The sequence below is a fragment of the Diabrotica undecimpunctata genome, chromosome 9 (genome assembly GCF_040954645.1).
Source record: "Diabrotica undecimpunctata isolate CICGRU chromosome 9, icDiaUnde3, whole genome shotgun sequence".
Taxonomy (NCBI): Eukaryota; Metazoa; Arthropoda; class Insecta; order Coleoptera; family Chrysomelidae; genus Diabrotica; species Diabrotica undecimpunctata.
The window spans coordinates 15,934,935-15,958,173 of record NC_092811.1 but is presented as its reverse complement, the minus strand read 5'-3'; the positions used below and the strand labels follow the sequence as shown (position 1 = coordinate 15,958,173).

The following is a 23,239-nucleotide window of genomic DNA, read 5'->3' as shown; positions in this document are numbered from 1 at the left end:
CAGCGAAGAGATGTTTCAGTGAGAGTCTACACTAAGCGGTTTGTCGTTGTCACCGTGTGTTATAACTCTTTGAGTGAAGAGGATATAATAGATAATAATGAATCAGATATTATTATCCCAAAAACGGTAGAAAGCAGTTCAGATAGCGAAGATGATATTTTTTTGGACAAATTACGACGTAGTTTAATACAGAATAGAAATAAAAATCATCCAACTTGGAAAGAAGGAAATTTGGTAATATCAGATACTGATGTAAGATTTCTCGGTTTTACTGACCTGCCACCTGAGTTGCAACAAGCGGATATCCCTTACGCATTAAAAAAATATCATAGTTTATCAAACTATATTACATTCAGTGGAAAAAAGACCTCAAAAACCTTTGAAACTTTCTAAAAATGAGCTAAAACAGTTCTAAGGAATCTGTATTTATATGCCAATAGTACAATTACCAAACGTTAGAAGTTATTGGAACTCCAGCCTGAATCATCGATTAATCTCAGATGTTATGTCGTACAATAGATGGGAAGAAATAAAACGTTTTTTACATTTTGCGAACAATACCAATGCTATTGCTGCCGGTAATCCTGGTCATGATAAGCTTTTTAAAATCCGACCGCTACGAAATAAACTAAGGAATCAGTTACTTAAAGTTTCGAGAGAGGAATTTTTAGCCGTAGATGAGCAAATAATTCCAACAAAGCCGCGTTCATCTATAAAACAGTATAATCCGCAAAAACCTCACAAATGGAGATATAAGGCGTTTGTTCTTAGTGGTGTCAACGGATTTTCCAAACTAATGTTGTACCCGATGGTTTTCCTAAGTTATGGGTAAGTTGAAATGTGGTTCTTCTGCTACCACAAACAGTACGAAGACTTATAAATTAATTTTTTGATAATTGCTTCAACACCGTCTCATTGGAAATTATGCCTAACGAAACAGGGTATGTTACCACTAGGACAGTTAGAATAAACAGAGTGCCAAACAGTAATAATGCCAAAAAAGGGTGAATTTAAAAAGAACGGCTGAGGAGCTATAGTAGAGAAAGTCGCCACAATTGATGGTACATAAAAATCTGTTGTTACATAGTATGACAACAAATTAGTAAACATTTCATCCACATATGCTGGGAGGATGCCAACTTCTTCTTCAAGTGCCATCTCCGCGGCGTAGGTCCGCAATCATCATGGCTATTCGGACTTTTGAGACGGCTGCTCTGAAAAGTTCATTTGATGTACATCCGTACCACTCTCTCAGGTTGCGCAGCCATGACATTCTACGCCTCCCTATGCTTCTCCTTATGCCAACAGTTGAAGTTAAACGGTTTTTGAAAAAGGATAAGACACATATCATGGTTCCATGTCCAAAAGCTGTAACGATCTATGGTTACAACAATATATGGGGGGAGTAGATCTCCTGGATTTAATGTTGGGATAATATAGGATCAGATCCAACCTCAGATCCAAAAAATGATACATGCGTATATTTTTCCATATTATTGATTTGGTGACTGTCAATGCGTGGATTCTTTGGAGAGGAAGTGACAATGAGGATAATAATTTAGCTCTGACAGATTTCAAAATGACAGTAGCAGAGTGTTTATGCAAAGTTAATAAAGCTGGTTTTACTACAAAAAGGAGTCGTCCCTGTGGAGCTATGGAAAATTTACAAAACAAGAAAAGAAGGGGTCCAGCAACCAATATTTCAATATGGTCATCTTTCATTATGGTGTAGTGAAAGGCAAAGATGCAAATTTCCCTGTGGTTCAAAAAGTTTGTTCAAGTTTGTTTTCATAGATTTTTTTTATAAAAAATTAAAAAATCATGCATTAAGCGGTTAATATAATCTTTTAAGATCAGATAAGATAAAGACCAAATATAAGATAAAGATCAAAGCTGAGATGAATAGACGAGGCAACACAAGATGCTCAGAAGATGGATGTCGCCAATTGAAAAATTCAAGCAAGGGATAGATCGTAATGGTCCAGCAAGCTTAAGAAGATCGAGGCCTTAAAAGGGCTGTAGTACCGCGATAATAATGATGATTGATCTTTTGATCTTCTCCTGCTTTCAACATTTCTGCACTTTTTCATATCTTGTTATGTTGGGCTGTTATGCGTACATTTTCATTATAACATTGTTTTTAAGTTTCTTCCTTTCAGTCATTCCCATTTTATAGCTCATTGGATAAACATTTCCATTCAGACATAAATCGGCAAAAAGGTCGATATATTATAAGTATATATATCCTCCTCCTCAGTCCTAATCAATTTTGGGATGTGATGACACCATCAGGCCTTTACAGTTTTTTCACGATTTCTCTCCATCCTTCTCTGTCCTGGGCTAGTTGTTCGGCTTCATGTAACCCTTAGTTAATCAGTATTTTGTTATGCTAGAATTTTTCCAAATTGCTATCAGTTTCATCATAGCTGTTCTAGCAATAGTCAACCTTCTACGTATCTCTCTGTCACACCCTCCATCATTTGTTATTAGGGACCCCAGGTATGTGAAACTATTTACTACTTCAAAGCCCCCAATTTCTTTAATGTGTTGAAGATTATTCCGAGCTCTGTCTACTATATTGTCTTACTTCTATTTAGCTGTAGTCCATATGTTTTGCTTTTTTCCTCGAGACGTCTCATTATGTCTTCCATTTCTTCTTGATTTGCCGCGATTATTAAAGTGTCATCTGCATATCTCAAGTTATTGATTTTTTGACCTCCTACTGATATTCCGCCCTTCCATCTATCTAGTACCTTTTGCATAATGTGTTCGCTGTAGATATTAAACAGAGTTGGCGAGATTATGCATCCCAGCCTGATACCTGCCTCTGTTCTGAAATGATCGGAATGTGTATTATTTATTTTTACTGTGCACTTATTATTTTAATATAGACTTCTGATTAGTTGAATTAAGTGGTGGGGTGTTCTCATTTCCGCTAGTATCAACCATAGCTGCTGCCATTTGACTTTATCGGAGGCTTTTGTGTAATCCACAAAGCACATAAGTAGAAAGGTAGCCATTTCGCTCCACTTTGACCTTTGACCCCTGACGTCACAAGCACCGTCCGCTCACTGGTCACGTCCCGCGATGACGTCATGAACGCTAGCCCGCGCCCCGTCATGACGCCCAGCCTACTAGGCCAATCGGTCATTTGGTAGGCGTCAATAGGTATAAAAAAAGTATTTATCAAAGGTGTAACGGCCATTTGTCATGGTTAGAACGGGATATACGAAGCAATGTGTCGATATAAAGTGTAAATACAAACCGCAGAGAATAATGCAAAAGCGAATAGTAATGTCAAGGTTGTCGATATGGGTATTGCAAACATATATATTTAAACTTGTGTGTTAAAGAAATCCGCAAACTCAAAGTGCGATAAAGAGAAACTACTTTTAATCAAGTATTTAAAATATGAAAAATTACGAATGTATTTACAAATTAGCAAAGATTACAGATATCACCGATGTAGAAAGCCGCAAAATATTATTTTTATTAAAATGCAAATAGCAGAAAAACATGTGAAATTGATAAACTTGTAAGCAGGTTGTGATATCGCCAAAACCGCAAACTGTTATCTAGGTGTAGAACAACAGCGAAGACTTCATCGTTTCATTTTAAATAATATTTTTCAAAGAAATGTGCGTGTTATGGATTATAGTGTAAAAAATCAGAAAAATGTGGCAAAATGTAAAAATTTTGTGAAAAAATATGTAAATATACATTTATATGCCTGTAAGGACCTACCAAGAACAAGGATTAACAGAAGAAAACAGAGGTAAGTAATAAGAACTATTATTATTATTCAATGACTGGTGTCTAAAACGATTCAAAAACGTAAGGAAGGTAAAAGCGCTAGCATGTATTTTGTAAAAAATGTAGATTTACTACACATGTACAAAATGGCGGTTGTACCGGCAAAATATTTCAAAACGTGGTAAAATAATTAAGAGATTAAAACAGTTTTACTTTTGCTTACAGAGTATACCAAAGGGATAAAAAGCCCATAAAGTTCTAAATTGTCAAAAACTAAGGCGTAAAGACCGACAGGAATAGACGAAGTATACAGATACTAAGGTAAGATATTGTTATTCTGCATTAAACATGCCTATTTTTTAACAAATACCATAAATGTGCCTGGTTTTTAACAAGCACGTAAATAAAATGTCTACGAAGGTTTTTTTTGCAAAATGTCCAATATGCAGATGTCCCAAATGTCTAATGAGCATGCGCAACAAAGTCACGCTATTTGTTTAATAAAAAACGTTTTTAAATGTAAAAGAAAGAATACACGAGTACCTAGAAAAAATATTACACAGTACAAGCATTGTACAAATTATGTAAACTTATAATTTTAGATGAGAAGCCGAACATGAAGCACCAGTGCCCTCCGTAATTAATATTTGGAAATCAACAACAACAACAATTGACAACGTTAGACGCTGAATAACTAAGGGTAAGCAAATGATTGTAAATTTTTGTTTTAAAGAAAAGAATATAAAAATATGTAAAATTTGATTGTTGTAAGTATCAGAAGTCATAAGTTTGTGCAATATGCGGACAAAATAATAAATTTATCGTTTTCACCGGTTAGATAACAATTTCCTGTTGTTTGTTTGAGAATTGTCGATCTTCTAATAGTATCAATTTATTTAACATAATAATTAAAAGAAATACCAAATGTTTAGTAATTGTTTTTACATTAAGAATAAAGAGATTATAAATAATAGATAAATAACAAAAATTATTATACAGGGTGGATAAAACGAAGATTTTACATATAGGTTTAACCAAAATGTTCTTGTACAGGGTGTTTATAAAACTTAAGTAAATATAATAGCCCTAAGTAATGTTACATCTCTTTCCAAGGCCTACCCAGGAGGCAATACGTCAACATTATATGACATATTCGTGGATATATCAAAGAATATTGAAGTATTGGAGATGCTTACGGCCTCGTTAAGATTCCCCGCCATATGTCTCAATATACAGAGCATAGAAAGACATAAGACAGGCCTACGGTATTTGGGCCCATCCATGCTTTGCTTATGTAGAAATCACATATAAGTAGTGTAAGGCTCAGTAAATATCTTTTAGTGATCTGTGCAGAGTATCTTTTGGGTATCAGGCCGCTAACGAACTCATAGCTCCGGAGTTAACCAGACCGGTTCATTAAGTAGCCAGTGACTCATAGCAGATATCTTTTGGTGATTTATCTGAGCATCTTTTAAGATTTTTTTATTATACAGAGGTGTGGTCAGGGCTTAGTTCAAGGTAAGGCTCAGTAAATATCTTTTAGTGATCTGTGCAGAGTATCTTTTGGGTATCAGGCAGCTAACAAACACATAGCTCCGGAGTTAACCAGACAGGTTCATTAAGTAGCCAGTGACTCATAACAGATATCTTTTGGTGATTTATCTGAGCATCTTTTAAGATTTTTTATTATACAGAGGTGTGGTCAGACCTTAGTTCAACGGCTACTACTTTGGGGTAGTCTACCACTGACTAAATAGTACTGACTCTTGGGAAGGTTATCAGGGATTAAAGCTAAAAGGCTTTTACACTTAAATATGTAGATATTCTTCATAAACAAAGCGTGGATAATGTCAAAATATAACCTATGCAAAAAAGTACAGTAGCTCTTAAATATTTTTTAAAAATGGTAGATAGCATTTTTTAACATTGAAAATAAGATAACATTCTGAAATTTTGAATATTGTTGATGTTTTTTAAATTGAATGATAATTTTCAAAACAAATCATTTTACATAAAAAAAAAGTAATTAGCGAGGCATTTTTAAGATTTGAATGTCGAATTTAGTGTCTTTAAGTTGTATGTAAGCATTGGAACTGGCTACATTTTCAATTTGTTCTAACATTTTTGCCATATTGACATCTGCACTAGTGGCTGTCGAAATAGGATGATTGAAATTGTCATTTAACGCCACAATACGGATTCTGTCACCCTTTTTGTAGCCAATTTGCTTTTTTATATCGTTAAGAGCAGAGTCTAATTTCTTTTTCAAAGAGTCTTGATTAAGACCACCACCTACATAGTTTTCACAGCATAGTTGGAAAGTGCACTGATGAGCATTGAATTTTTTAATTTCTCGTTGATTTATAATATTTACAGACCACATTTTGATACGTGTGTACTCTACGAGTGTTCAACTGTGAATGAAGAGATTTTGGCATGTGACACACTATTAACAGCAATCTAAGAGGCCTTGTAGCCTAGAGGCAGGGTATCCATACACTCATCATTATGTACAATTTTTCGTTTTTTGTAGTCCATCTTGAATGTCTTCGATACCCTTTTTTTCGTCACTATGTCTTTAGTGTGGACATCGCGGCATATTTGATCATATGTGAGCTTGATTTGTTTGGTGGGATCGTGTATGATATCATTCATCGCTGAGGTATTGAGTACTAGGCTGTTCTCGTAGTTTAAAGTAAAGCCTTTGATTTTAGTCACCTCTTTGCCCTCGACTGTTTTGTAGTAATAACTTTTTGGTCCAGTAGCCTGCCATTCTACAATATAATCATCTGACCCAAGCTCATCGCTCCAATCGCCCAACATTTCACCTGTTTCGACAGTGTTTAGGCCATCATCAATATAAACAACGGAGTCTGTGTCGAAATAAGCTACAGCCTCTCCTAACCTATCAATCATATCGTACAGTCTCAGACGAGCGTTACTTGTCGTAAATAAAGCCACAAAAATATTTGTAGATGTGGGGTCTTCTACAAATACGTCCTTGTAATCATATGAGACTTGGGCTATATGATCGTTAACAAATATCACATTAGTTATGTTAATCTTATCATCCATCAAGAGCTCATACCATCTTTTGAGGTCCACAACATACTCTGTCTGATTCATATTCATTCTTTGCCCAAACTTGCCCCATAGACTATTCAAGCATAGTTTAGCGACTGCTCGTTTACCAAGATTTGGAGATATCTTCTCCAAGTCCAAGTCTATGCCCATTTGTTCTTTTACAACCCGAGCGTATTCTTCGTTTGAGGCATATGTATGTGGACTAGTTTCTAATTTTATTTTCATAAAATCTTTGACATAGCCCTTAAATAAATCCGACGAAGTTTGTTCAAAATTCCACACCTCGTACACTTTCAACATTTTATACCCCTTTTCTAGGGCTTTATTGATCTCTAGAGTCGTCCACGTACCTTTTAATGCGCGTTCTGAGTCATCATGATCACAATGTTCGCAATCTTCCAAGGCGCATTGATTACACAACGGAAACATTAATTTGTCAGTTTTGACAGGTAGGACTGGATGATATAAGTTGGTAGGTGGTAGTATTTGACAATGTACTAGGCCAAACCACGAGGGGTTGTATGATTCAGGTGCATGTATTTTAACAGGGTGGCCAATGGGGTAGCGGTCATAATACTGTACAGTAGGGTAAAGCGATACAATATCTATATATCTAAGCTTTTTACCAGTCACATTTAGTTTTATGGCGTTTGTTCGTCCTCCAAAGAATGCTTCACGAGGCTTTAAGGATTCAACAATTTGAGGGCTCGGTGCATTTTTACATTCTTTTGATTTTAACCAGTCACATTCCCACATTTCTACTAGTTTGTAACCAGCTTCTTTTATTTGTGTGGCTCTCCTCAGTGTTCGTTCGTACAAGTCGCTCATTGACTCATTGTTGACATGATTAATTGTGTTGGGTGCAAAACACTCGGGGTGGCCATGCCAGAAACAACCGTGGTACTGGTACACAGTATTTGTACAGGCATCATAGCCATCCACTTTTGCACCGCAGATCGTAATTTCGCCTCCATTAAGAGCATGTTGTACGTCTGGAAACTGACTGAGCCACTTTATGGATGCTTCACTGTACGTATCCTTAAGATCCTGTTTTACAACCCCAATAGTATTTGGTTGCAGATATTTGGCCCTATATATAGCCATACAAACACTAGCAATGGTCAGATATTGGAACGGGTCTATGTTAGCGATCCCCAAAAATTCTTTACGAAATTCCAAACAACCTCTTCGTAGAATATCTACATCTGAATCGCAGTAGGTATGTAGCTCCCTCTGAAAATTAAATTCGTCGTTTTTATGGTCCTCATACCATTCGAGGAAAGCTGTACGTTGCTTCTCTTTCATGGTATTGGGACCATAATATTTAGGGCTTGGTAAAGCCCCAACATATTGCTGGTTCTCAGGCACATTAAAAAAGTGAGGAAAATACCCCTTCTTTAACTCTGCCAAACCAAACGTTTTGGGGAATTCTGCCAGAGGACCGCTCACGAAATTCGAACTATCAATTATTTTTAATTTAATAGCAGGTACTTCTAGCAGCATCAGTTTTGACCCGTTGTAGATGGTGTACGGTTTTATCGTGTTTTCTACACAGTATTTCAAAATAAAATACGAGTCGTAACTTTTCCCGTTATGGGCAATTGCTGTATAACCCCTGTGTTTCTCAGAAATTAACCATTTACAGAACTCATCATTGTCTTTGAAAACAAATTTATTACCATTAAAATCGTGGGCTATCACCAAGTTCGGTATGTGTATACCTGTGTCTTGCATTGCTTCGTAATCGAAAAATAAATATTTTTCTGTATATGTGCAACGGTTTATGGGTGTGTTAGAGAGGTCGTTGCATTGACATGGATATTTACATGTAACAGTTGTTTTATAATGCTTCCGACAACCCATATTTTCTTCATTACTACGATTATTACATACACACGGTACTTCGCAAATTCCTCCTTTGGCGGGCTTTTTCATCATATAGCAATGATGCGTAGCTATCTCTACGAATGTGTTACAATTCCTGCACATCGAGTAGCCACACACATGCTCCTTGGCTCTTTTACATACTTTATTGCACTTTTCACATTTAAATACTTCTTTGCACATTGCTTCGTGATTATGCAGGCATTCAATATTAAAGCAGAAGCGGTTACATAATTCGCAAAGGATCTTTGTGTGCGTCGACAAGTCGTGTTCTGGCTGCTTGCAGATTGTACACAGAGGTGCTTTCTTGCACTTGTGCTTATTTGAGCCCTGATAAGGTGTATCGCACTTTGTACAGTAAAAATGTGTGCCATACAACCCTTTCAAACTGTTGATTACATCGAAGTGGTTACCGTTTTTATATAGATAAATTTTGTTTGTTTTTTCGGGACCCTCGTATATGATTGTGTTGAAATTTTCAGCGCAGATGATCTTAATTTGCACATTCAACAGTTCTTCGGCCTTCTTAAAATCATCCAAAATAAAGCCGTCGACATAGCAACCACCCAATAGACCACAAAGTTTTTCCGCCAAAACCGTCTGTAATGTTCGACCTATACGTATGTTATGAACATCACTTTTGATCAATTTGTGACCCAAAATCTCGTTTGTGATGTATGTAAGAGCCGTTACGATTGCTCTAGCCCCACAAAGATTATCAGTATTAACAATCCGTGTAATGCTCTTTTTGGTTCGACGGTCCTCTGACAAATTTATCATTCTACGACGACCGCTACCCCTAGGCATCTTGAAAATTTGAATATCGAATTTCGTGTCACCCAAAAGAACAGTATCGTTAGATGTCAATATGTTTTCAAGATGCTGTAATAAATTATCCATATTGTCTTCTGTGGTCACTTTTGTCGATATAGGGTGATTGAACTTGTCATTGTGGGCAATTATTCGGATTCTGTCACCCTTTTTGTAGCCACCCTGTTTCTTTGCATCATTCAGCGCATCCTCCAACAGAGCTTTCAAGTTCTCTTCGCCGAGGCTAGGAGAACCCCCTGTATGCTGCTCGCAAGAGAGCTGAAAACTATGTAGGTACGCACAAAATGTAGTTATGAATCTACGCGCTAAAACCTTCAATGACCAATTTTGAACCATTTCGAAAATTATCAAAATTAGAAATTTCAAAATCAAAAAAACTTTACAATTTTTCAAAAAAAACTAAAAATTCAAAATGTAATATCTATTTTTCAAAAAAAAATGCACACTTACTGTAAAGGCTGATAAGAGCAAGAGCTGATAAGAGAGAGAGCACGTCTTAACGCCAGGGCTGACTGATAAGAAATGAGAGTAAATCATCTTTTGCGGGCCTTTTATACGTTTTCACCCTAGGTCACGTGACACTCTATGATAAGGAAAAGGGTAATACTGTTTGAGAAAAACAGGGGTGTTTATTTTCAATTTTACATAAAAACAGCTGTATAAAGTATTTAAAACATATCAGTTAGTCATTTTACGAAATCCCGGTTGTAAATTATCTATATTTTCGAGTTGCGGCTAGCTATTATCATATTGTGATAAAGCAATTAAAACCGAGTTTATTCAAAATAATAAAAGTATGTACATTTATAATTAATTATTAGAACAAAACAAAATCTATTTTGCCAAAAACGACGATCATTTTTTTCAGAAAATGATATTAAAATTTAGGGCGTTGTCCCGCTTCGGGAGAACTCGTAGCACTTCGGCTAGAAAATCTTTGCAAAATTAACAAGATCTTACCTGTCGACGAGAATTACGTCATCGCTACTTTTAGGCAAAGATAGTGCCGTGTGCAAAACATACTTGTTGTGTTTTATCAAGGTATTATGCCAAACGGTTAAGATAGGTGATGTCATTGATATTTTTAGGTAATGACGCGGGCGCGACGTTTTGGTTATGTAGAAAATAAAAAGGCATGCTAAATTCCATATTATTTTATTTGTTAAATTAATACATATTACATGATATTCTTGAAGGAAGGCATCGGTTAGTGGGATGATGACTTCTGAAGTATTCCGTTTTCTTAGTAGCCGCTAGACGGAGACAATTAATGAATAAGCTCTAGATAACGCAATTCACTTATTATTTCTTCTGCTTCTTTTCCTTGTAGAGCATCGTTTTTCGAAAGAATTTTGAGGCCTTCTACAAGTATATTTGGATCGTTATTTTCGTTATAGAGGGTCCATATTTTTTCCACTTCGTCAAGTAACTGTTTGTCGACAGCACTCAGATCCTCAATACGAATTTTATTTTCCTGCTGTATGTCTGGTGTATCTTGAACATTGTTGTGTCTTTTAGACTTTTGATGTACTGACATTGACGCATCGTGGTCATGTATTTCGACCTTTCTTGTAATATCATTTACGGTCTGTGGTCTTCTTTTACACAGGTGTTCCGATGCAGCGTGGTCACGTGATTCGTCATTTCTTACGTTAGAATGTAAAGTCTGTGGTTTTTTTCTTTTAGCTGGATACATGGGCTTAATAATTTTTTCGTATTTAACGGTGTGAGATTGGTGACGTAGCCTGCCTCGTCCGTCCTTGTGGGCACCTGATATATCTAGCAGAGATTTGTAGATTTTTTGATCGGCTAGTGTGTATTGTAGAGGGTTTTTGGAAAAAAGCAATTCGTATAAACCAGGTGTAGCTTTAAAAATATGTGAATCCATTTGAATGTTATCTTTATCAAAATCAATGGGATGAGTTCCAAACTTCCAGTCACCGGTAGACCAATTAAATCTCGGACCGTATACTTGGTCGATGTTCCCCACATCTTGGATATATTTTTTAAGATAAGGGTAGGCATCATTACCCTTCACGGCTTGAGTACGTCGAACTTCCTCGGAAGTGAGGTGTTTTGTTTGAATATTTTGTGCTTCGTCTTCTTCGAGATCTGGTGTTTTATTAGTGTTGGTTTCATTTGTGTAGTTGAGTATTTCATTAAGAGGAGTAGTTACTGGTTTTAACGTCGATTCTAGTAGTTCTTTTTGATCAATTTGCATCCTTTTGAGATCATTATACTTTGCCCTCACAATTGCGGCGAGTCTTTTTACTTGAACTGCTCTGTTTGACGACATCTTAACAAATGATGTCATAGTTTTCATCTCCTGTATTTATACCCTCTGCTACCCTCTGGTACCCTCTGCTACCCTCTGTTACCCTCTGCTACCCTCTGGTACGCTCTGTTACCCTCTGTTACCCTCTGATACCCTCTGGTACGCTCTGTTACCCTCTGTTACCCTCTGCTACCCTCTGTTACCCTCTGCTACCCTCTGGTACGCTCTGCTACCCTCTGGTACGCTCTGTTACCCTCTGTTACCCTCTGCTACCCTCTGCTACCCTCTGGTACGCTCTGTTACCCTCTGGTACGCTCTGTTACCCTCTGTTACCCTCTGCTACCCTCTGCTACCCTCTGGTACGCTCTGTTACCCTCTGTTACCCTCTGCTACCCTCTGTTACCCTCTTCTACCCTCTGCTTGCATGTCGCTGACGGCGTCTGAACTGTTAGCGTGCCACTGATGGCGCCTGCTATGTTCTGCAAACCTCTGTTACACTCTGTGTGTCTCTGTGTAAGTCTGCATCCATCTGTTAGTATATAGACATTGGCCTATTAACACTTTATTTGATTCTCTTTTATGATTTTTCTTTTAAACAATACCATTCTTATCTGATATCCTTTACAAAATGACTGCGGTTTCTTGTTTGTTTCTACATAAAGATATAAATTTCGAATTTCGACCTGAAAATGTAACAGTCTTTGATATTCTTTTATCTTTATTGGTTGCTTGAACATGGCTGAGTGCGAGTTTCTTGTTCAAATTAACATTTTATCTGAAAATTTTCAATTCGTTACCATAAATCTGATTCAATTCACACAAGATCTTGACTTTGTGTTGATTACGTTCGCAATAAATAATTTCGTCTACAGTGGTGAGATATGGCTAGGTAATAATTATGGTGAGGGCGACTTGCTTCAATTGCAGTTTTCTATAGATGGACAGATATTTTACATCGAGAACTTGTATGTGAACGAGGGTGAAACGATGGAAGTATTCGTAGAAGATGGTTATTTTACCTTTGGCACTGTGTACATTGTTTTCACACCTACTATCAGTAATGCTATAATGATTCTCTAATGATTTAATGGTTCTATTATATATGTAGTTTTTACTGTAAAAGTGTAAAATAATAAACACATGAAATTTTTAAAATTTTTATTTAAATGTCTTTTTTTTTTTTTTGGGGGTGGTGGCGTTGTTGTTTGATCCTCCTCTTCGCTACTGTCCTTACCATCAAGCCTGAAACAAAAGCCACATTATATTATACATATTGCAACACGTTTAATACTTACTCATACAAAGACTCCTCACCTAAAATATCCAGGATGGTTCTGTAAATCAATAAAACAATAATTCTATATGTAATAAAATGTGGTATATACATACTCTTCAGCAGCTGCCTCCCCCTGCTCATCGCCCTCCTTTAAAGTACCGTCTATTAATTTATCTATTCTGTAAACATAAATGTCTGTTAGTATAAATATCAGTATTCATTAAAATTTACTTACTCTTCGTTACATTCTAAACCATCAAGCCTGAAACAAAAGCCGCATTATATTATACATATTGCAACACGTTTAATACTTACTCATACAAAGGCTCCTCTCCAAAAATATCCAGGATGGCTCTGTAAATCAATAAAACAATAATTCTATATGTAATAAAATGTGGTATATACATACTCTTCAGCAGCTGCCTCCCCCTGCTTCTCGCCCTCCTTTAAAGTACCGTCTATTAATTTATCTATTCTGTAAACATAAATGTCTGTTAGTATAAATATCAGTATTCATTAAAATTTACTTACTCTTCGTTTTCTTTAGGTCTTCCGCCACAATGAGGCTGTACCAGAACCCCATTTTTTGTGTAATAACTATAAAATAATAAATAATAAACAATAATAACTAATAAAATAGAATTTATATAGTAACTTACTCTAGTGTCTCTTGACAAAAACAAAATAAACATTTGCATTTATAGCAGAACATTTTGTATGGTTGTGTAACAGCTTGGTAGGCCTTATATACATTGGAGTAAACCACTAATATTTTTGTTATTGTGTATTTTACGAAAAACAATCTTGGTTTTGTATCGTCCTAACCAGGCATTTGTTTGCTGCATTTTCCTATTATATGCAGATAAATCAATACTTTGATAAATAAGTGGTTAAGGTGTTACAAAAATCTTTTAAACAATTTTTCAAAGTGCGGGAACGTTTTCGTTATCGTTATTGTCCTTGCATTTGTTTGTTGCACTTTTCCGTATTATCTGCGGTGTGTATCAATACTTTGATAAATAATTGGTTAAGTCGTTATAAAACTGTTTCAGTTATCACTATTGTTTTTCCGCTTTGGTAGGTTTAATCAATGCAGAAGCTTGCATAACCCGATCAACAACAGATTCTGTGGTTAGATATACGTTTTTAGAAAAACAAGTCTTAAGACCAAGCCTTGATACTACCCCACCATATACATACTATAAAAAGCCTGCTCGAGAGCATTGAGTACTATTTAGTGTCTACAACCTGAAGCACCAACACGATACCTCCAGGTATGTATATTCTAAGCAAAATAATATTTCTTTTTTTTTATTTTGTACATGACTTTTTATACGCGACTATGTCTACTTATAAATATTACTTAACCTCTTTACTGTTTACTAATAATTTAAAGGAGTCGGTTGTTTTATTTGTATACCTTTCATAGCTATTGCTAGACCCTTGCTGTACATTTTCACAAGCAAGTGGCTGGTCAGTAAAATACTCTAGATAGGAAACTGTGTTTGATATCATTTGGCTATGCGGTTTGTTTGTTAGTCTACTTGCCCTGTGTTCTGGTTTCATCACCCTCTTAGCACATGAATTATACTTATATCTACTTATTTTATCAGGAAATTCTGTACTAAAGTTGTTTTCTTTAACAGACATATCACAATACCTTATTAAACTAAGGGTTATTGTAAGGGATAACTTTTGGATCGTCTGAGGTATCAAAATATCGATGGAAAATCTTGCTTTGTGTTATAGGATTAACACGTTGTTTGTCAGATCGGATGATGTTCTGTGAGACAGTTACCTTTTTTTTTGTAGTTATCCAGGCATTTTATATAGTCCTTTATGTAACTTAAATATACGTCATGTAGTCCATAGTTGTAAATGTTGAGATCTGTGTGGAAAAGCCTAACGAAAAGGTTGTGTCATGTGTAAGGAATTATGTCCTCGACCGTCCATACAAATTATTAACATCCAAATACATCATTTACCGGTTTTCGTTGAAGCATAATTGTTTATATACTTACGGCGGATCTTGTGATCTTGCTCATCAGTATTAGACTTTTAGATATATCCACTTATTTTTAATCATTATATAGGGAAATTTTTATGGCCATATGTTGGTTATTATTTGCCTGAGCGACACTGTATATTCCTCGAACGCCGTTTACCTCTGTAATCCTTGACGGATAGTTTGTATTACGTTTTTCGTTTTTTTCTATACGACTAAATTATATAGATGTATCATAAAATAATAATAATATAAAATTATGTAGTAACTTAATCAGGCTCTTTTCTGTGGTTCTCCTGATTTGTTGTAATACTCTATGGTATTACCTGTACGAACCCGTATAAAACATCTCGAGGATTCACCGGTCAAGTTGTCATTAGATGTTGAATCTCCATATTTTACATACCCTAGGGTATAGCGTTTAAATATCTACGTATATTATTTTTAGCTGTTCAGCCTGAAGAATCGCAACGGCACCTTCCGTATTCTGGAGGCTTCAGACGTTGTTGTTGTTTCTGATAGCGGAAACCTCAGTACTCAATATATATATATATATATATATATATTACAGTTTTGCTTTAGATATATTCGGACCATACTTGGCTTTAGAAACTGCTAATACTTGTTTTTTTAATTAGACCCTATCAATACTTCCAAACGGTGCTTCATGGTGGGCTGTATTACCTTCTGTGTCACAGCTAAGTACTTTATTGCTGAACTGTTTACATACAAGTACATATTATACTGAATAGCTTTGTTTAACATTATTAAATACCTCCGTAAAACATATTTGTCGCTTATAGGAGGGCTTTTCGCTGGTTTCTTTACTTCCTCCTGTGAATATGAACTAACTATATTTAACCTATTTTTGTACGAGTTGCTGTAGTGCCGTTTTAAATGGCACGGTTGGTTGGTGCGAATACCTTTGTTCTGTTCCTTTACCAATGTTCTTTTTCCTTCTTTTCTGTCGTTTAATCAAAATATTCGAAACTATAAAACGTGGTGTTTTCGTTGATCCAGTAAGACGTTCAGAAACCCTGTCACAAGCGCCTGTAGACGTTATGTCAACTAATTACTTTTTGCAAAACGCACCTCGTTTCGCAACAAGTTGCGAAACATAAGAAAAGTGCCTGCTGAAGTTCGAGTCCAGTGGTTACTTTGGTCGATATCGGATGATTGAAATTGCTATTGTGGGCAATTATTCGAATTTTATCTCCTGTTTTGTATATGCTTTGCTTCTGTGCGTCATGCAGTGCACCCTCCAAAAGAATTTTTAAATTCTCTTGGTCGTGACTCAGAGAACTCCCTGTATAATGTTCACAAGAGAGCTGGAGACTATGTAGGTATGTGTGATTTTTTTACTTTCAGCTGTACCGTGACCATGCAATATCGTCGACCTTAAATACTGGCTTTAATTTTATGTTAATTGTTTTTAATCCTATATTTAACCTATTTTTGTACGAGATGTTGCAGTGTCGGTTTAACTGGCACGGGCGGTTGGTGGGAATACCTGTTTTTTCTGTCTCCTTTACCAATGCTCCTTTGTTTCCACCTTCCTGACGATTGTAGATTTTTTCAGTAATCATTGAAGTTAGGACCTCTTATGTTTTTCCTGTGGTTCTTAGCGTTGTCTAAAACGTTATCTGTTGCCAAAAAGCGTTTGCCACAAATATGACAAACAGTTGCTCCATTTGTGTTGGGCTTTTCAGAACCGATATAGCTGGCTATATATATTGAACAATATTTGCTTCGTAAATACTTCTTTGTTACTTTACTATTTTCTGTTCGTTTACTTCGTGTTGCATGAAGTGTGAAGTGAAGAGGGTTATCACCATTTGTTTTACCTACTTCGTGTAGAATGGTATTACTTTCTATAGGTAGTGTTATGCTTATACTCTTTCTAATATGTAGCCCTGTTTTCATGTTTATAACTATTTTTGTGGCGGGTATTCTTTAAATATCATTGTACGAAATATTTGACCTTTAGCGATGTCTTTTGTTTTAGCGTCTATACAGAAATTGTACACTTATTTTGCTGGATATTTGTTACCCTATTTTACCTATTTTTTTGTACGAGATGTTGCAGTGTCGGTTTAACTGGCACGGGTGGTTGGTGGGAATACCTGTTTTCCTGCCTCCTTTACCATTGCTCCTTTCTCCTTATCATACTGTCGTGTTGTTTTTTGATGTTATTTATAAGGTTTTAAGGATGTAGTATATCTAATAGTTTTTGTAGTTGCATATTCATATCCATTCATCACCATTTCAAGTGATGCTTTCAAGGTTTTGTTAGAGTTGAATTTAGAAGAAGAACTCGCTGTTTGGCCACCGTTACTCTAGATTTCCATAGTCTGTCGGAGAAGGTACGCCTTTTACCTTTTTAAGCCTTGGTCAGCTTTTTCTCTGCGTTTGAGGGCGGCTTTTTTTTAGCTTGGTGTTTTCAGGTTCTTCAGCAGTACTTTTGCTGTCTTTAGCTGTGCTTTCGATTCATTTTTAGGCCTTTCAGCTTCTGTCAGTCGTGTCGAGTGAGCATCTGAGTCACAGTAAGCGTATAATTCTTGTTGAAAATGAAATTTATCATTTTTATGCTCATCATACCATTCGAGGAAAGCTGTACGTTGTTTTGGTTTCATTGTGTTGGGTCCATAATATTTAGAGCTTGGTAAAGTCCCAACATATTGTTGGTTCTCAGGCACATTAAAGAAATGCGGAAAATAACCCTTCTTCAACTCTGCCAAACCAAACGTTTTCGGAAACCATACAATGACGTCGGGATATAATTCAAAATATCGAGAAACCGGCCATTACCCACAAATAGTGGGATTAATCTTGTTCATGTAATTTTTAAATCTAAGAATGTTTTTACTTTTCTCAGGCATTTTAATGGCTGTTTCATTAATTTTTATGCAATCCTTGGTGTGGGCTTCAAGCTGAGTAGATGATGAAAATGGTTGTAGGCATCTATCGCGTATATGATTTGATCGCCCTTTGCAGCATGCCTTATGAATATTTAATTTTTCATCAGTTCTAAAATAGTGAAGACAAGCATTACAGAAATATTTTGTTTTCTTTTCTTTGCTAAGCTGCTTAGAAAGGAGACGGGATAAATTTTTTATCCAAACGTAAGGATATCTAATACAACCTTGTGCATAATCGTATTTATAATATGTTAAGTTAATATGTTGATCCTTCTTTTCTTTTGTCAAATAAGTTGGGAGGGTCGTAAAATGTTTATCTTTTTTTAGGTAATATAAGTTTATTGAAATGTCGTTCTGCTTTAGAGCCTACCTGTCGTATTCTTTTTTTTGTATCGCTGCTTAATCATTATTGAAAATGAATTTTAATACTTTATGTATCTTTGTTAAAACCAAGGCGTGTGTTAGCGTTTTATGTCCTGTTTTTAGAACCACTTACTTTACCCTATACTGAACGAGATGTTGTAGTGTCGGTTTATCTGGCACGGGTTGGATAGCGGGTATACCCATGATCCATTTCCTGGACCTGTTACCTTTTCCTTAACCCAACCTGGCGTATTCTTATAATAATTTTACTAATTTTTAAATTAGTTTCTCTCGACATCTCCTTGTATTCTATGCTTTGCAGTCTGCGTAGTAGGCATGAAGCCGCCCTCCTTCTTCTGCTCACCTTTTAGTTGGTTTGTTAATGTTTTTATCTACCTTTGAAGAGGGCTTTTTGTACCTTGTTGTTTTCAGGACCGTCTTTAGCTTAAGGGCTTGGTTGTATGATTTTTTTTTTGTATTGCCATCCTGCGTTCAGTTTTGCAAACTAGCCAAAGTGCTACGCGTTCTCCCTAAGTGGGACAATGCCTTATATTTTAATATCTTTTTATGGAAAAACGATCGTGGTTGTTAGGGAAATAGATTTTGTTTTCTTTAAACAGTCCTGTAAAGCAGACAAACATATTTGGTATTTGTGAGAGGGTTTTCAACGGTTTTTTACTTTCAGCTGTGCCATTACTAAGTATAATCATCGAATTTTAAATTTGATTCTTATACCGGTTTTTTGTTAATTGTTTTTGATCCTATATTTAACCTATTTTGTACGAGATGCTGTAGTGTCGGTTTAACTGGCACGGGTGGTTGGTGGGAATACCTATTTACCTGTTCCTTAACCACTGCTCCTTTTTTCCCGCCTTCCTGTCGTGTATATTTTTTCAGTAATATTTGACGGTTAGGGTCTATTATGTGTTTTCCTATATGACTAATGTGTGCAGCGTATAATAATAATAATAAAGAAATTATATAGTAAATCTATCGCCTCTTTCTTGGAATTCCTTTTTTGAGAAAATATTATTTTGTTTGGAATATACATACTGAGTCTTGCTCACAAGACGCTTCAGTTTTAGGCATGGAAAGGTGTGAATCGCCTGCCACTAATGGTTTCCTTGCGCTGTGTTTGAAAATTTTAAAAGAGCATGACCTGTTACTGGACCCATTGGCGTTGTGGCTGAATTTTTAAACATACACACGGATGCATAGATCGTAAGTTTTTACCATTAAGTATATTTACTTTAGTTATTACTATTTATTTTGAACTCTTTATTAAATAACATGTCCCCTATAATTTTCTACTTTTCATAAATATTTATTGCATTCCAAATATGTGCATTGGGTTATTATGAACTATTTGTTTATATTACGCTTACGATACCACAGAACTTTTGCGGTCTTCTGCAACACTGATATTTAACCTAATCTTTACTAATTTGTAAATAACCGAATTAGATACTCGATTCAAAACATAATTCTTTACAACTAAAAACTGTTTTTGTTAAAAATAGTTTCTCTTTATCGTACTTTATGTTTGCGGCTTTTTATATTTAACACACATTTCTTTGAAAAATATTATTTAAAATGAAACGATGAAGTCTTCGCTGTTGTTCTACACCTAGATAACAGTTTGCGGCTTTGGCGATATCGCAACCTGCTTACAAGTTTATCAATTTCTCATGTTTTTCTGCTATTTGCATTTTAATAAAAATAATATTTTGCGGCTTTCTACATCGGTGATATCTGTAATCTTTGCTAATTTGTAAATACATTCGTAATTTTTCATATTTTAAATACTTGATTAAAAGTAGTTTCTCTTTATCGCACTTTGAGTTTGCGGATTTCTTTAACACACAAGTTTAAATATATATGTTTGCAATACCCATATCGACAACCTTGACATTACTATTCGCTTTTGCGTTATTCTCTGCGGTTTGTATTTACACTTTATATCGACACATTGCTTCGTATATCCCGTTCTAACCATGACAAATGACCGTTACACCTTTGATAAATACTTTTTTTTATACCTATTGATGCCTACCAAATGACCGATTGACCTAGTAGGCTGAGCGTCATGACGGGGCGCGGGTTAGCGTTCATGACGTCATCGCGGGACGTGACCAGTGAGCGGACGGTGCTTGTGACGTCAGGGGTCAAAGGTCAAAGTGGAGCGAAATGGCTACCTTTCTACTCACATAAGCATAGGAGTATTGAATTCAGGCTCTTGTGCCTTTTCCTGGGAAAAATCCCGGTTGTTCTTCTGATATCTGAGGCAATAGAAAAGCTTTTAGTCTTTCATGTATTACATGAAGTAGAACCTTGCTTGCATGGGATATTAGGGTTACCGTTCTGTAGTTGCTGCAATCTAGCGGAGTTCCTTTTTTGAATATAGGGATGAAAGTGGATGTTGTCCAGTCGTTGAGTCACTCTCCGGTTTCCCAAATCTTTTTGCAGATCATATGCATAACATTTACTCCGACATCTCCAGTCTCTTTTAAAACTTCTGCGGTGATCTGGTCAGCGCCAGGAGATTTTCTATTTTTCAACTTTTTGATTGCCTTTTCTACCTCTGACTTCAGAATGTTTGGTTCTCTCTCTGCAGTGAACTCATCGTGATTTGCATTCTGGGGATCAGCTGCATATAGACTTTGACAATATTTTCTCCATACCTCCGCAATCCCTTTCTCGTCATTTATAATATGTTGGTTTTGATCCATTATTGTTTGTATGATTGGTTTAAATTCCCTGGATAGATATCGGACTTTGTTATATAGCTCATGCGATTCATACCGGTTTGCATGTCTCTCTAGTTCTTTGCATTCTTCATTTATATGTTTATTTTTATCATCCCTACATGCTCTTTTAATTTCTCTATTTAACCTTGCTAATTTGTTTTTGTTGCTGTCCTTTTGATATATGAGAGATTTGATTCTCCTTCGCTCTTCGAGAAGTTGCAGCGTTCTGTCTGTCATACAGTGATTTCTTTTGATGATCTTTTTTTCGGTTCAGGTTTTTTCTACAGAGGTTTCTATGGCATTTCTGAAATCTTTCCACATTTCTTCTGTGTTGTCTTGTGTGTTCAACATACTAGTTTCCTTTAATGCATCTCTAAATGTTTTCGGATTTAAAATCTCCAGCCTGTTTTGATTTTGGTGCGGTATTGTTCTTTTTAGCTTCATATTGAAGCAAGCCCATAACAATTTATGATCGGATCCACATTCAGCTCTTGGTCTAGTTTTTACGTTTGTAAACTCATGTTTTCCATCTGTTTCTAATCAATATGTAGTTGATTTGGTTCTTGTATTCTCCATTTGGGCTGGTTCACGTCGCTAAACGACGGGCATGATGTTTGAACATTGTGTTTACAATGGCTAAACTCTTTTCGGTTGCAAAATCTACTGAACGTTCGCCTCGGCTGTTTCTAATACCTAACCCATAGTTTCCTACATTTTGGATGTTATCATTTCTTGTTTCTCCTACCTTAGCGTTAAAATTGCCCATGCTTATGAGTGGTTCTTTAGATGAAATATTTCTTATTGTGTCTTCAATAACGGAGTGTACGTCTTCCACTTCATTGTCTAACTCGTCTGAGGTTGGCATATAGACCCTAAGTATATATATATATATATATATATATATATATATATATATATATATATATATATATATATATATATATATATGGTAAATGTTAATTATTGAAGTCGATACATTAAAGACTTGGTATTCCTATTTTATGGATAAATATGTGCAGCTAATTTAACGGGGAATAAAAAAGAATAAACTCTTCTCGAATCTTTAAGGCAAACTTCCAAATGCACTGCGAAATAAAGAATATGTTATAATATCACCTTCAACTAACTTATGCAGTTACCGTTCTAGAAGTAACAAATAACCGTCTAGCTCTTGGCGTTGTTAAGATCATTCAGAATCCTACATACTCGAAGTTTGTAAACTTCTAAAGGGAGATTATAAATAGTGTCTGCATGCCGCTCGGTGCTTACACAGCACGAGAAAGAAAAACTTAAAAAAATATTTACCCGCCTGTCGGATTAACTAAACTAACCGAATGTTTGGCTTATCTTGTCTCTTCGGCGTTGGGAATATGTAAATATTGGGCTACTGGATTCAAGATCAAAAAGAAATCTTTTCATTGCTGATATAAACATATGTTGTGTTGATCTTAACGATTTTCACTACTATGTGTCTATTAGTTTTAAAATACGTTCTTTACATCAAGTTTGAGAGATTTATATATTATTTACGATTAACAAATTAACAAAAACCAAACTGATTAGGTGAAAAACGAATTAACAAAGATAGAACACTCAAATTTACATTTACAATAATAGCAACATAAAGAAAATAACTCTATAAGGAGAACAACAAGGGTTTCGAACCTGAAGATCATGCACGGATGCAATTTTCATAATAAGGCAAATAAAAGAAAATTTGCTGGAAACAATAAACCAGCATATATTTACCTAATACAGCGCCAGCAAAAAAAATCTTTACATTGCTAAAAAAATCACTAAATTCGAAGAAAAATTACACGTTTTCGGTCTGAGCTTGTATAGCGTTTGAAGGTAGAGAGGATAACTAACGTACTCCGTACTCGCGACGGCAGCTGTCTGTCGTTTACTGAACGTTTAGTTCTTTAGTTTGTTCTAGTTCTGCACGTTTGTACTGTACATACAGTTGGCTTTGTGTGAGTAGTCAAGGTTAAACTTCTTTTCACTTACAGAGTAAAGTTTGAAATATCAAATTCTAAATTGAAGTAAAAAATATGAATCGAAAGAAACTCAGAAATGAAGAGAAACTTCGTGCTTTAACATTAC

The 23,239-nt window shown here is 35.6% G+C and overlaps 2 protein-coding genes across 4 annotated transcripts in view; one reads left to right on the top strand and one right to left on the bottom strand.

Annotated features, from left to right (window-relative positions):
* slow (epidermal growth factor-like protein slowdown) overlaps window positions 1–23,239 on the top strand; it is a 385,029-nt gene that overhangs the window by 235,374 nt on the left and 126,416 nt on the right. Inside the window, exons 1-5 of one of the 3 annotated variants that reach the window (XM_072542803.1) lie at window positions 3,570–3,775; window positions 3,979–4,074; window positions 4,356–4,453; window positions 14,185–14,377; window positions 19,469–19,610. The exons of 1 other annotated variant lie outside the window; for it this stretch is intronic. In XM_072542803.1, the coding sequence (XP_072398904.1) occupies window positions 19,600–19,610 (11 nt within the window). In that variant the 5' untranslated portion in view covers window positions 3,570–3,775; window positions 3,979–4,074; window positions 4,356–4,453; window positions 14,185–14,377; window positions 19,469–19,599. Of the gene's footprint in view, window positions 1–3,569; window positions 3,776–3,978; window positions 4,075–4,355; window positions 4,454–14,184; window positions 14,378–19,468; window positions 19,611–23,239 lie in introns of those variants that run through there. One more of the 3 variants, XM_072542804.1, reaches the window with a different exon arrangement.
* On the bottom strand, window positions 12,904–13,815 carry LOC140449913 (uncharacterized). Its single transcript, XM_072543328.1, has 8 exons — window positions 13,763–13,815; window positions 13,635–13,700; window positions 13,513–13,578; window positions 13,419–13,457; window positions 13,339–13,365; window positions 13,217–13,282; window positions 13,123–13,161; window positions 12,904–13,069 (listed from the first exon to the last, which is right to left on the bottom strand). The coding sequence occupies exons 1-8, from the start codon at window positions 13,813–13,815 to the stop codon at window positions 12,904–12,906; spliced, it is 522 nt and encodes a 173-aa protein (XP_072399429.1).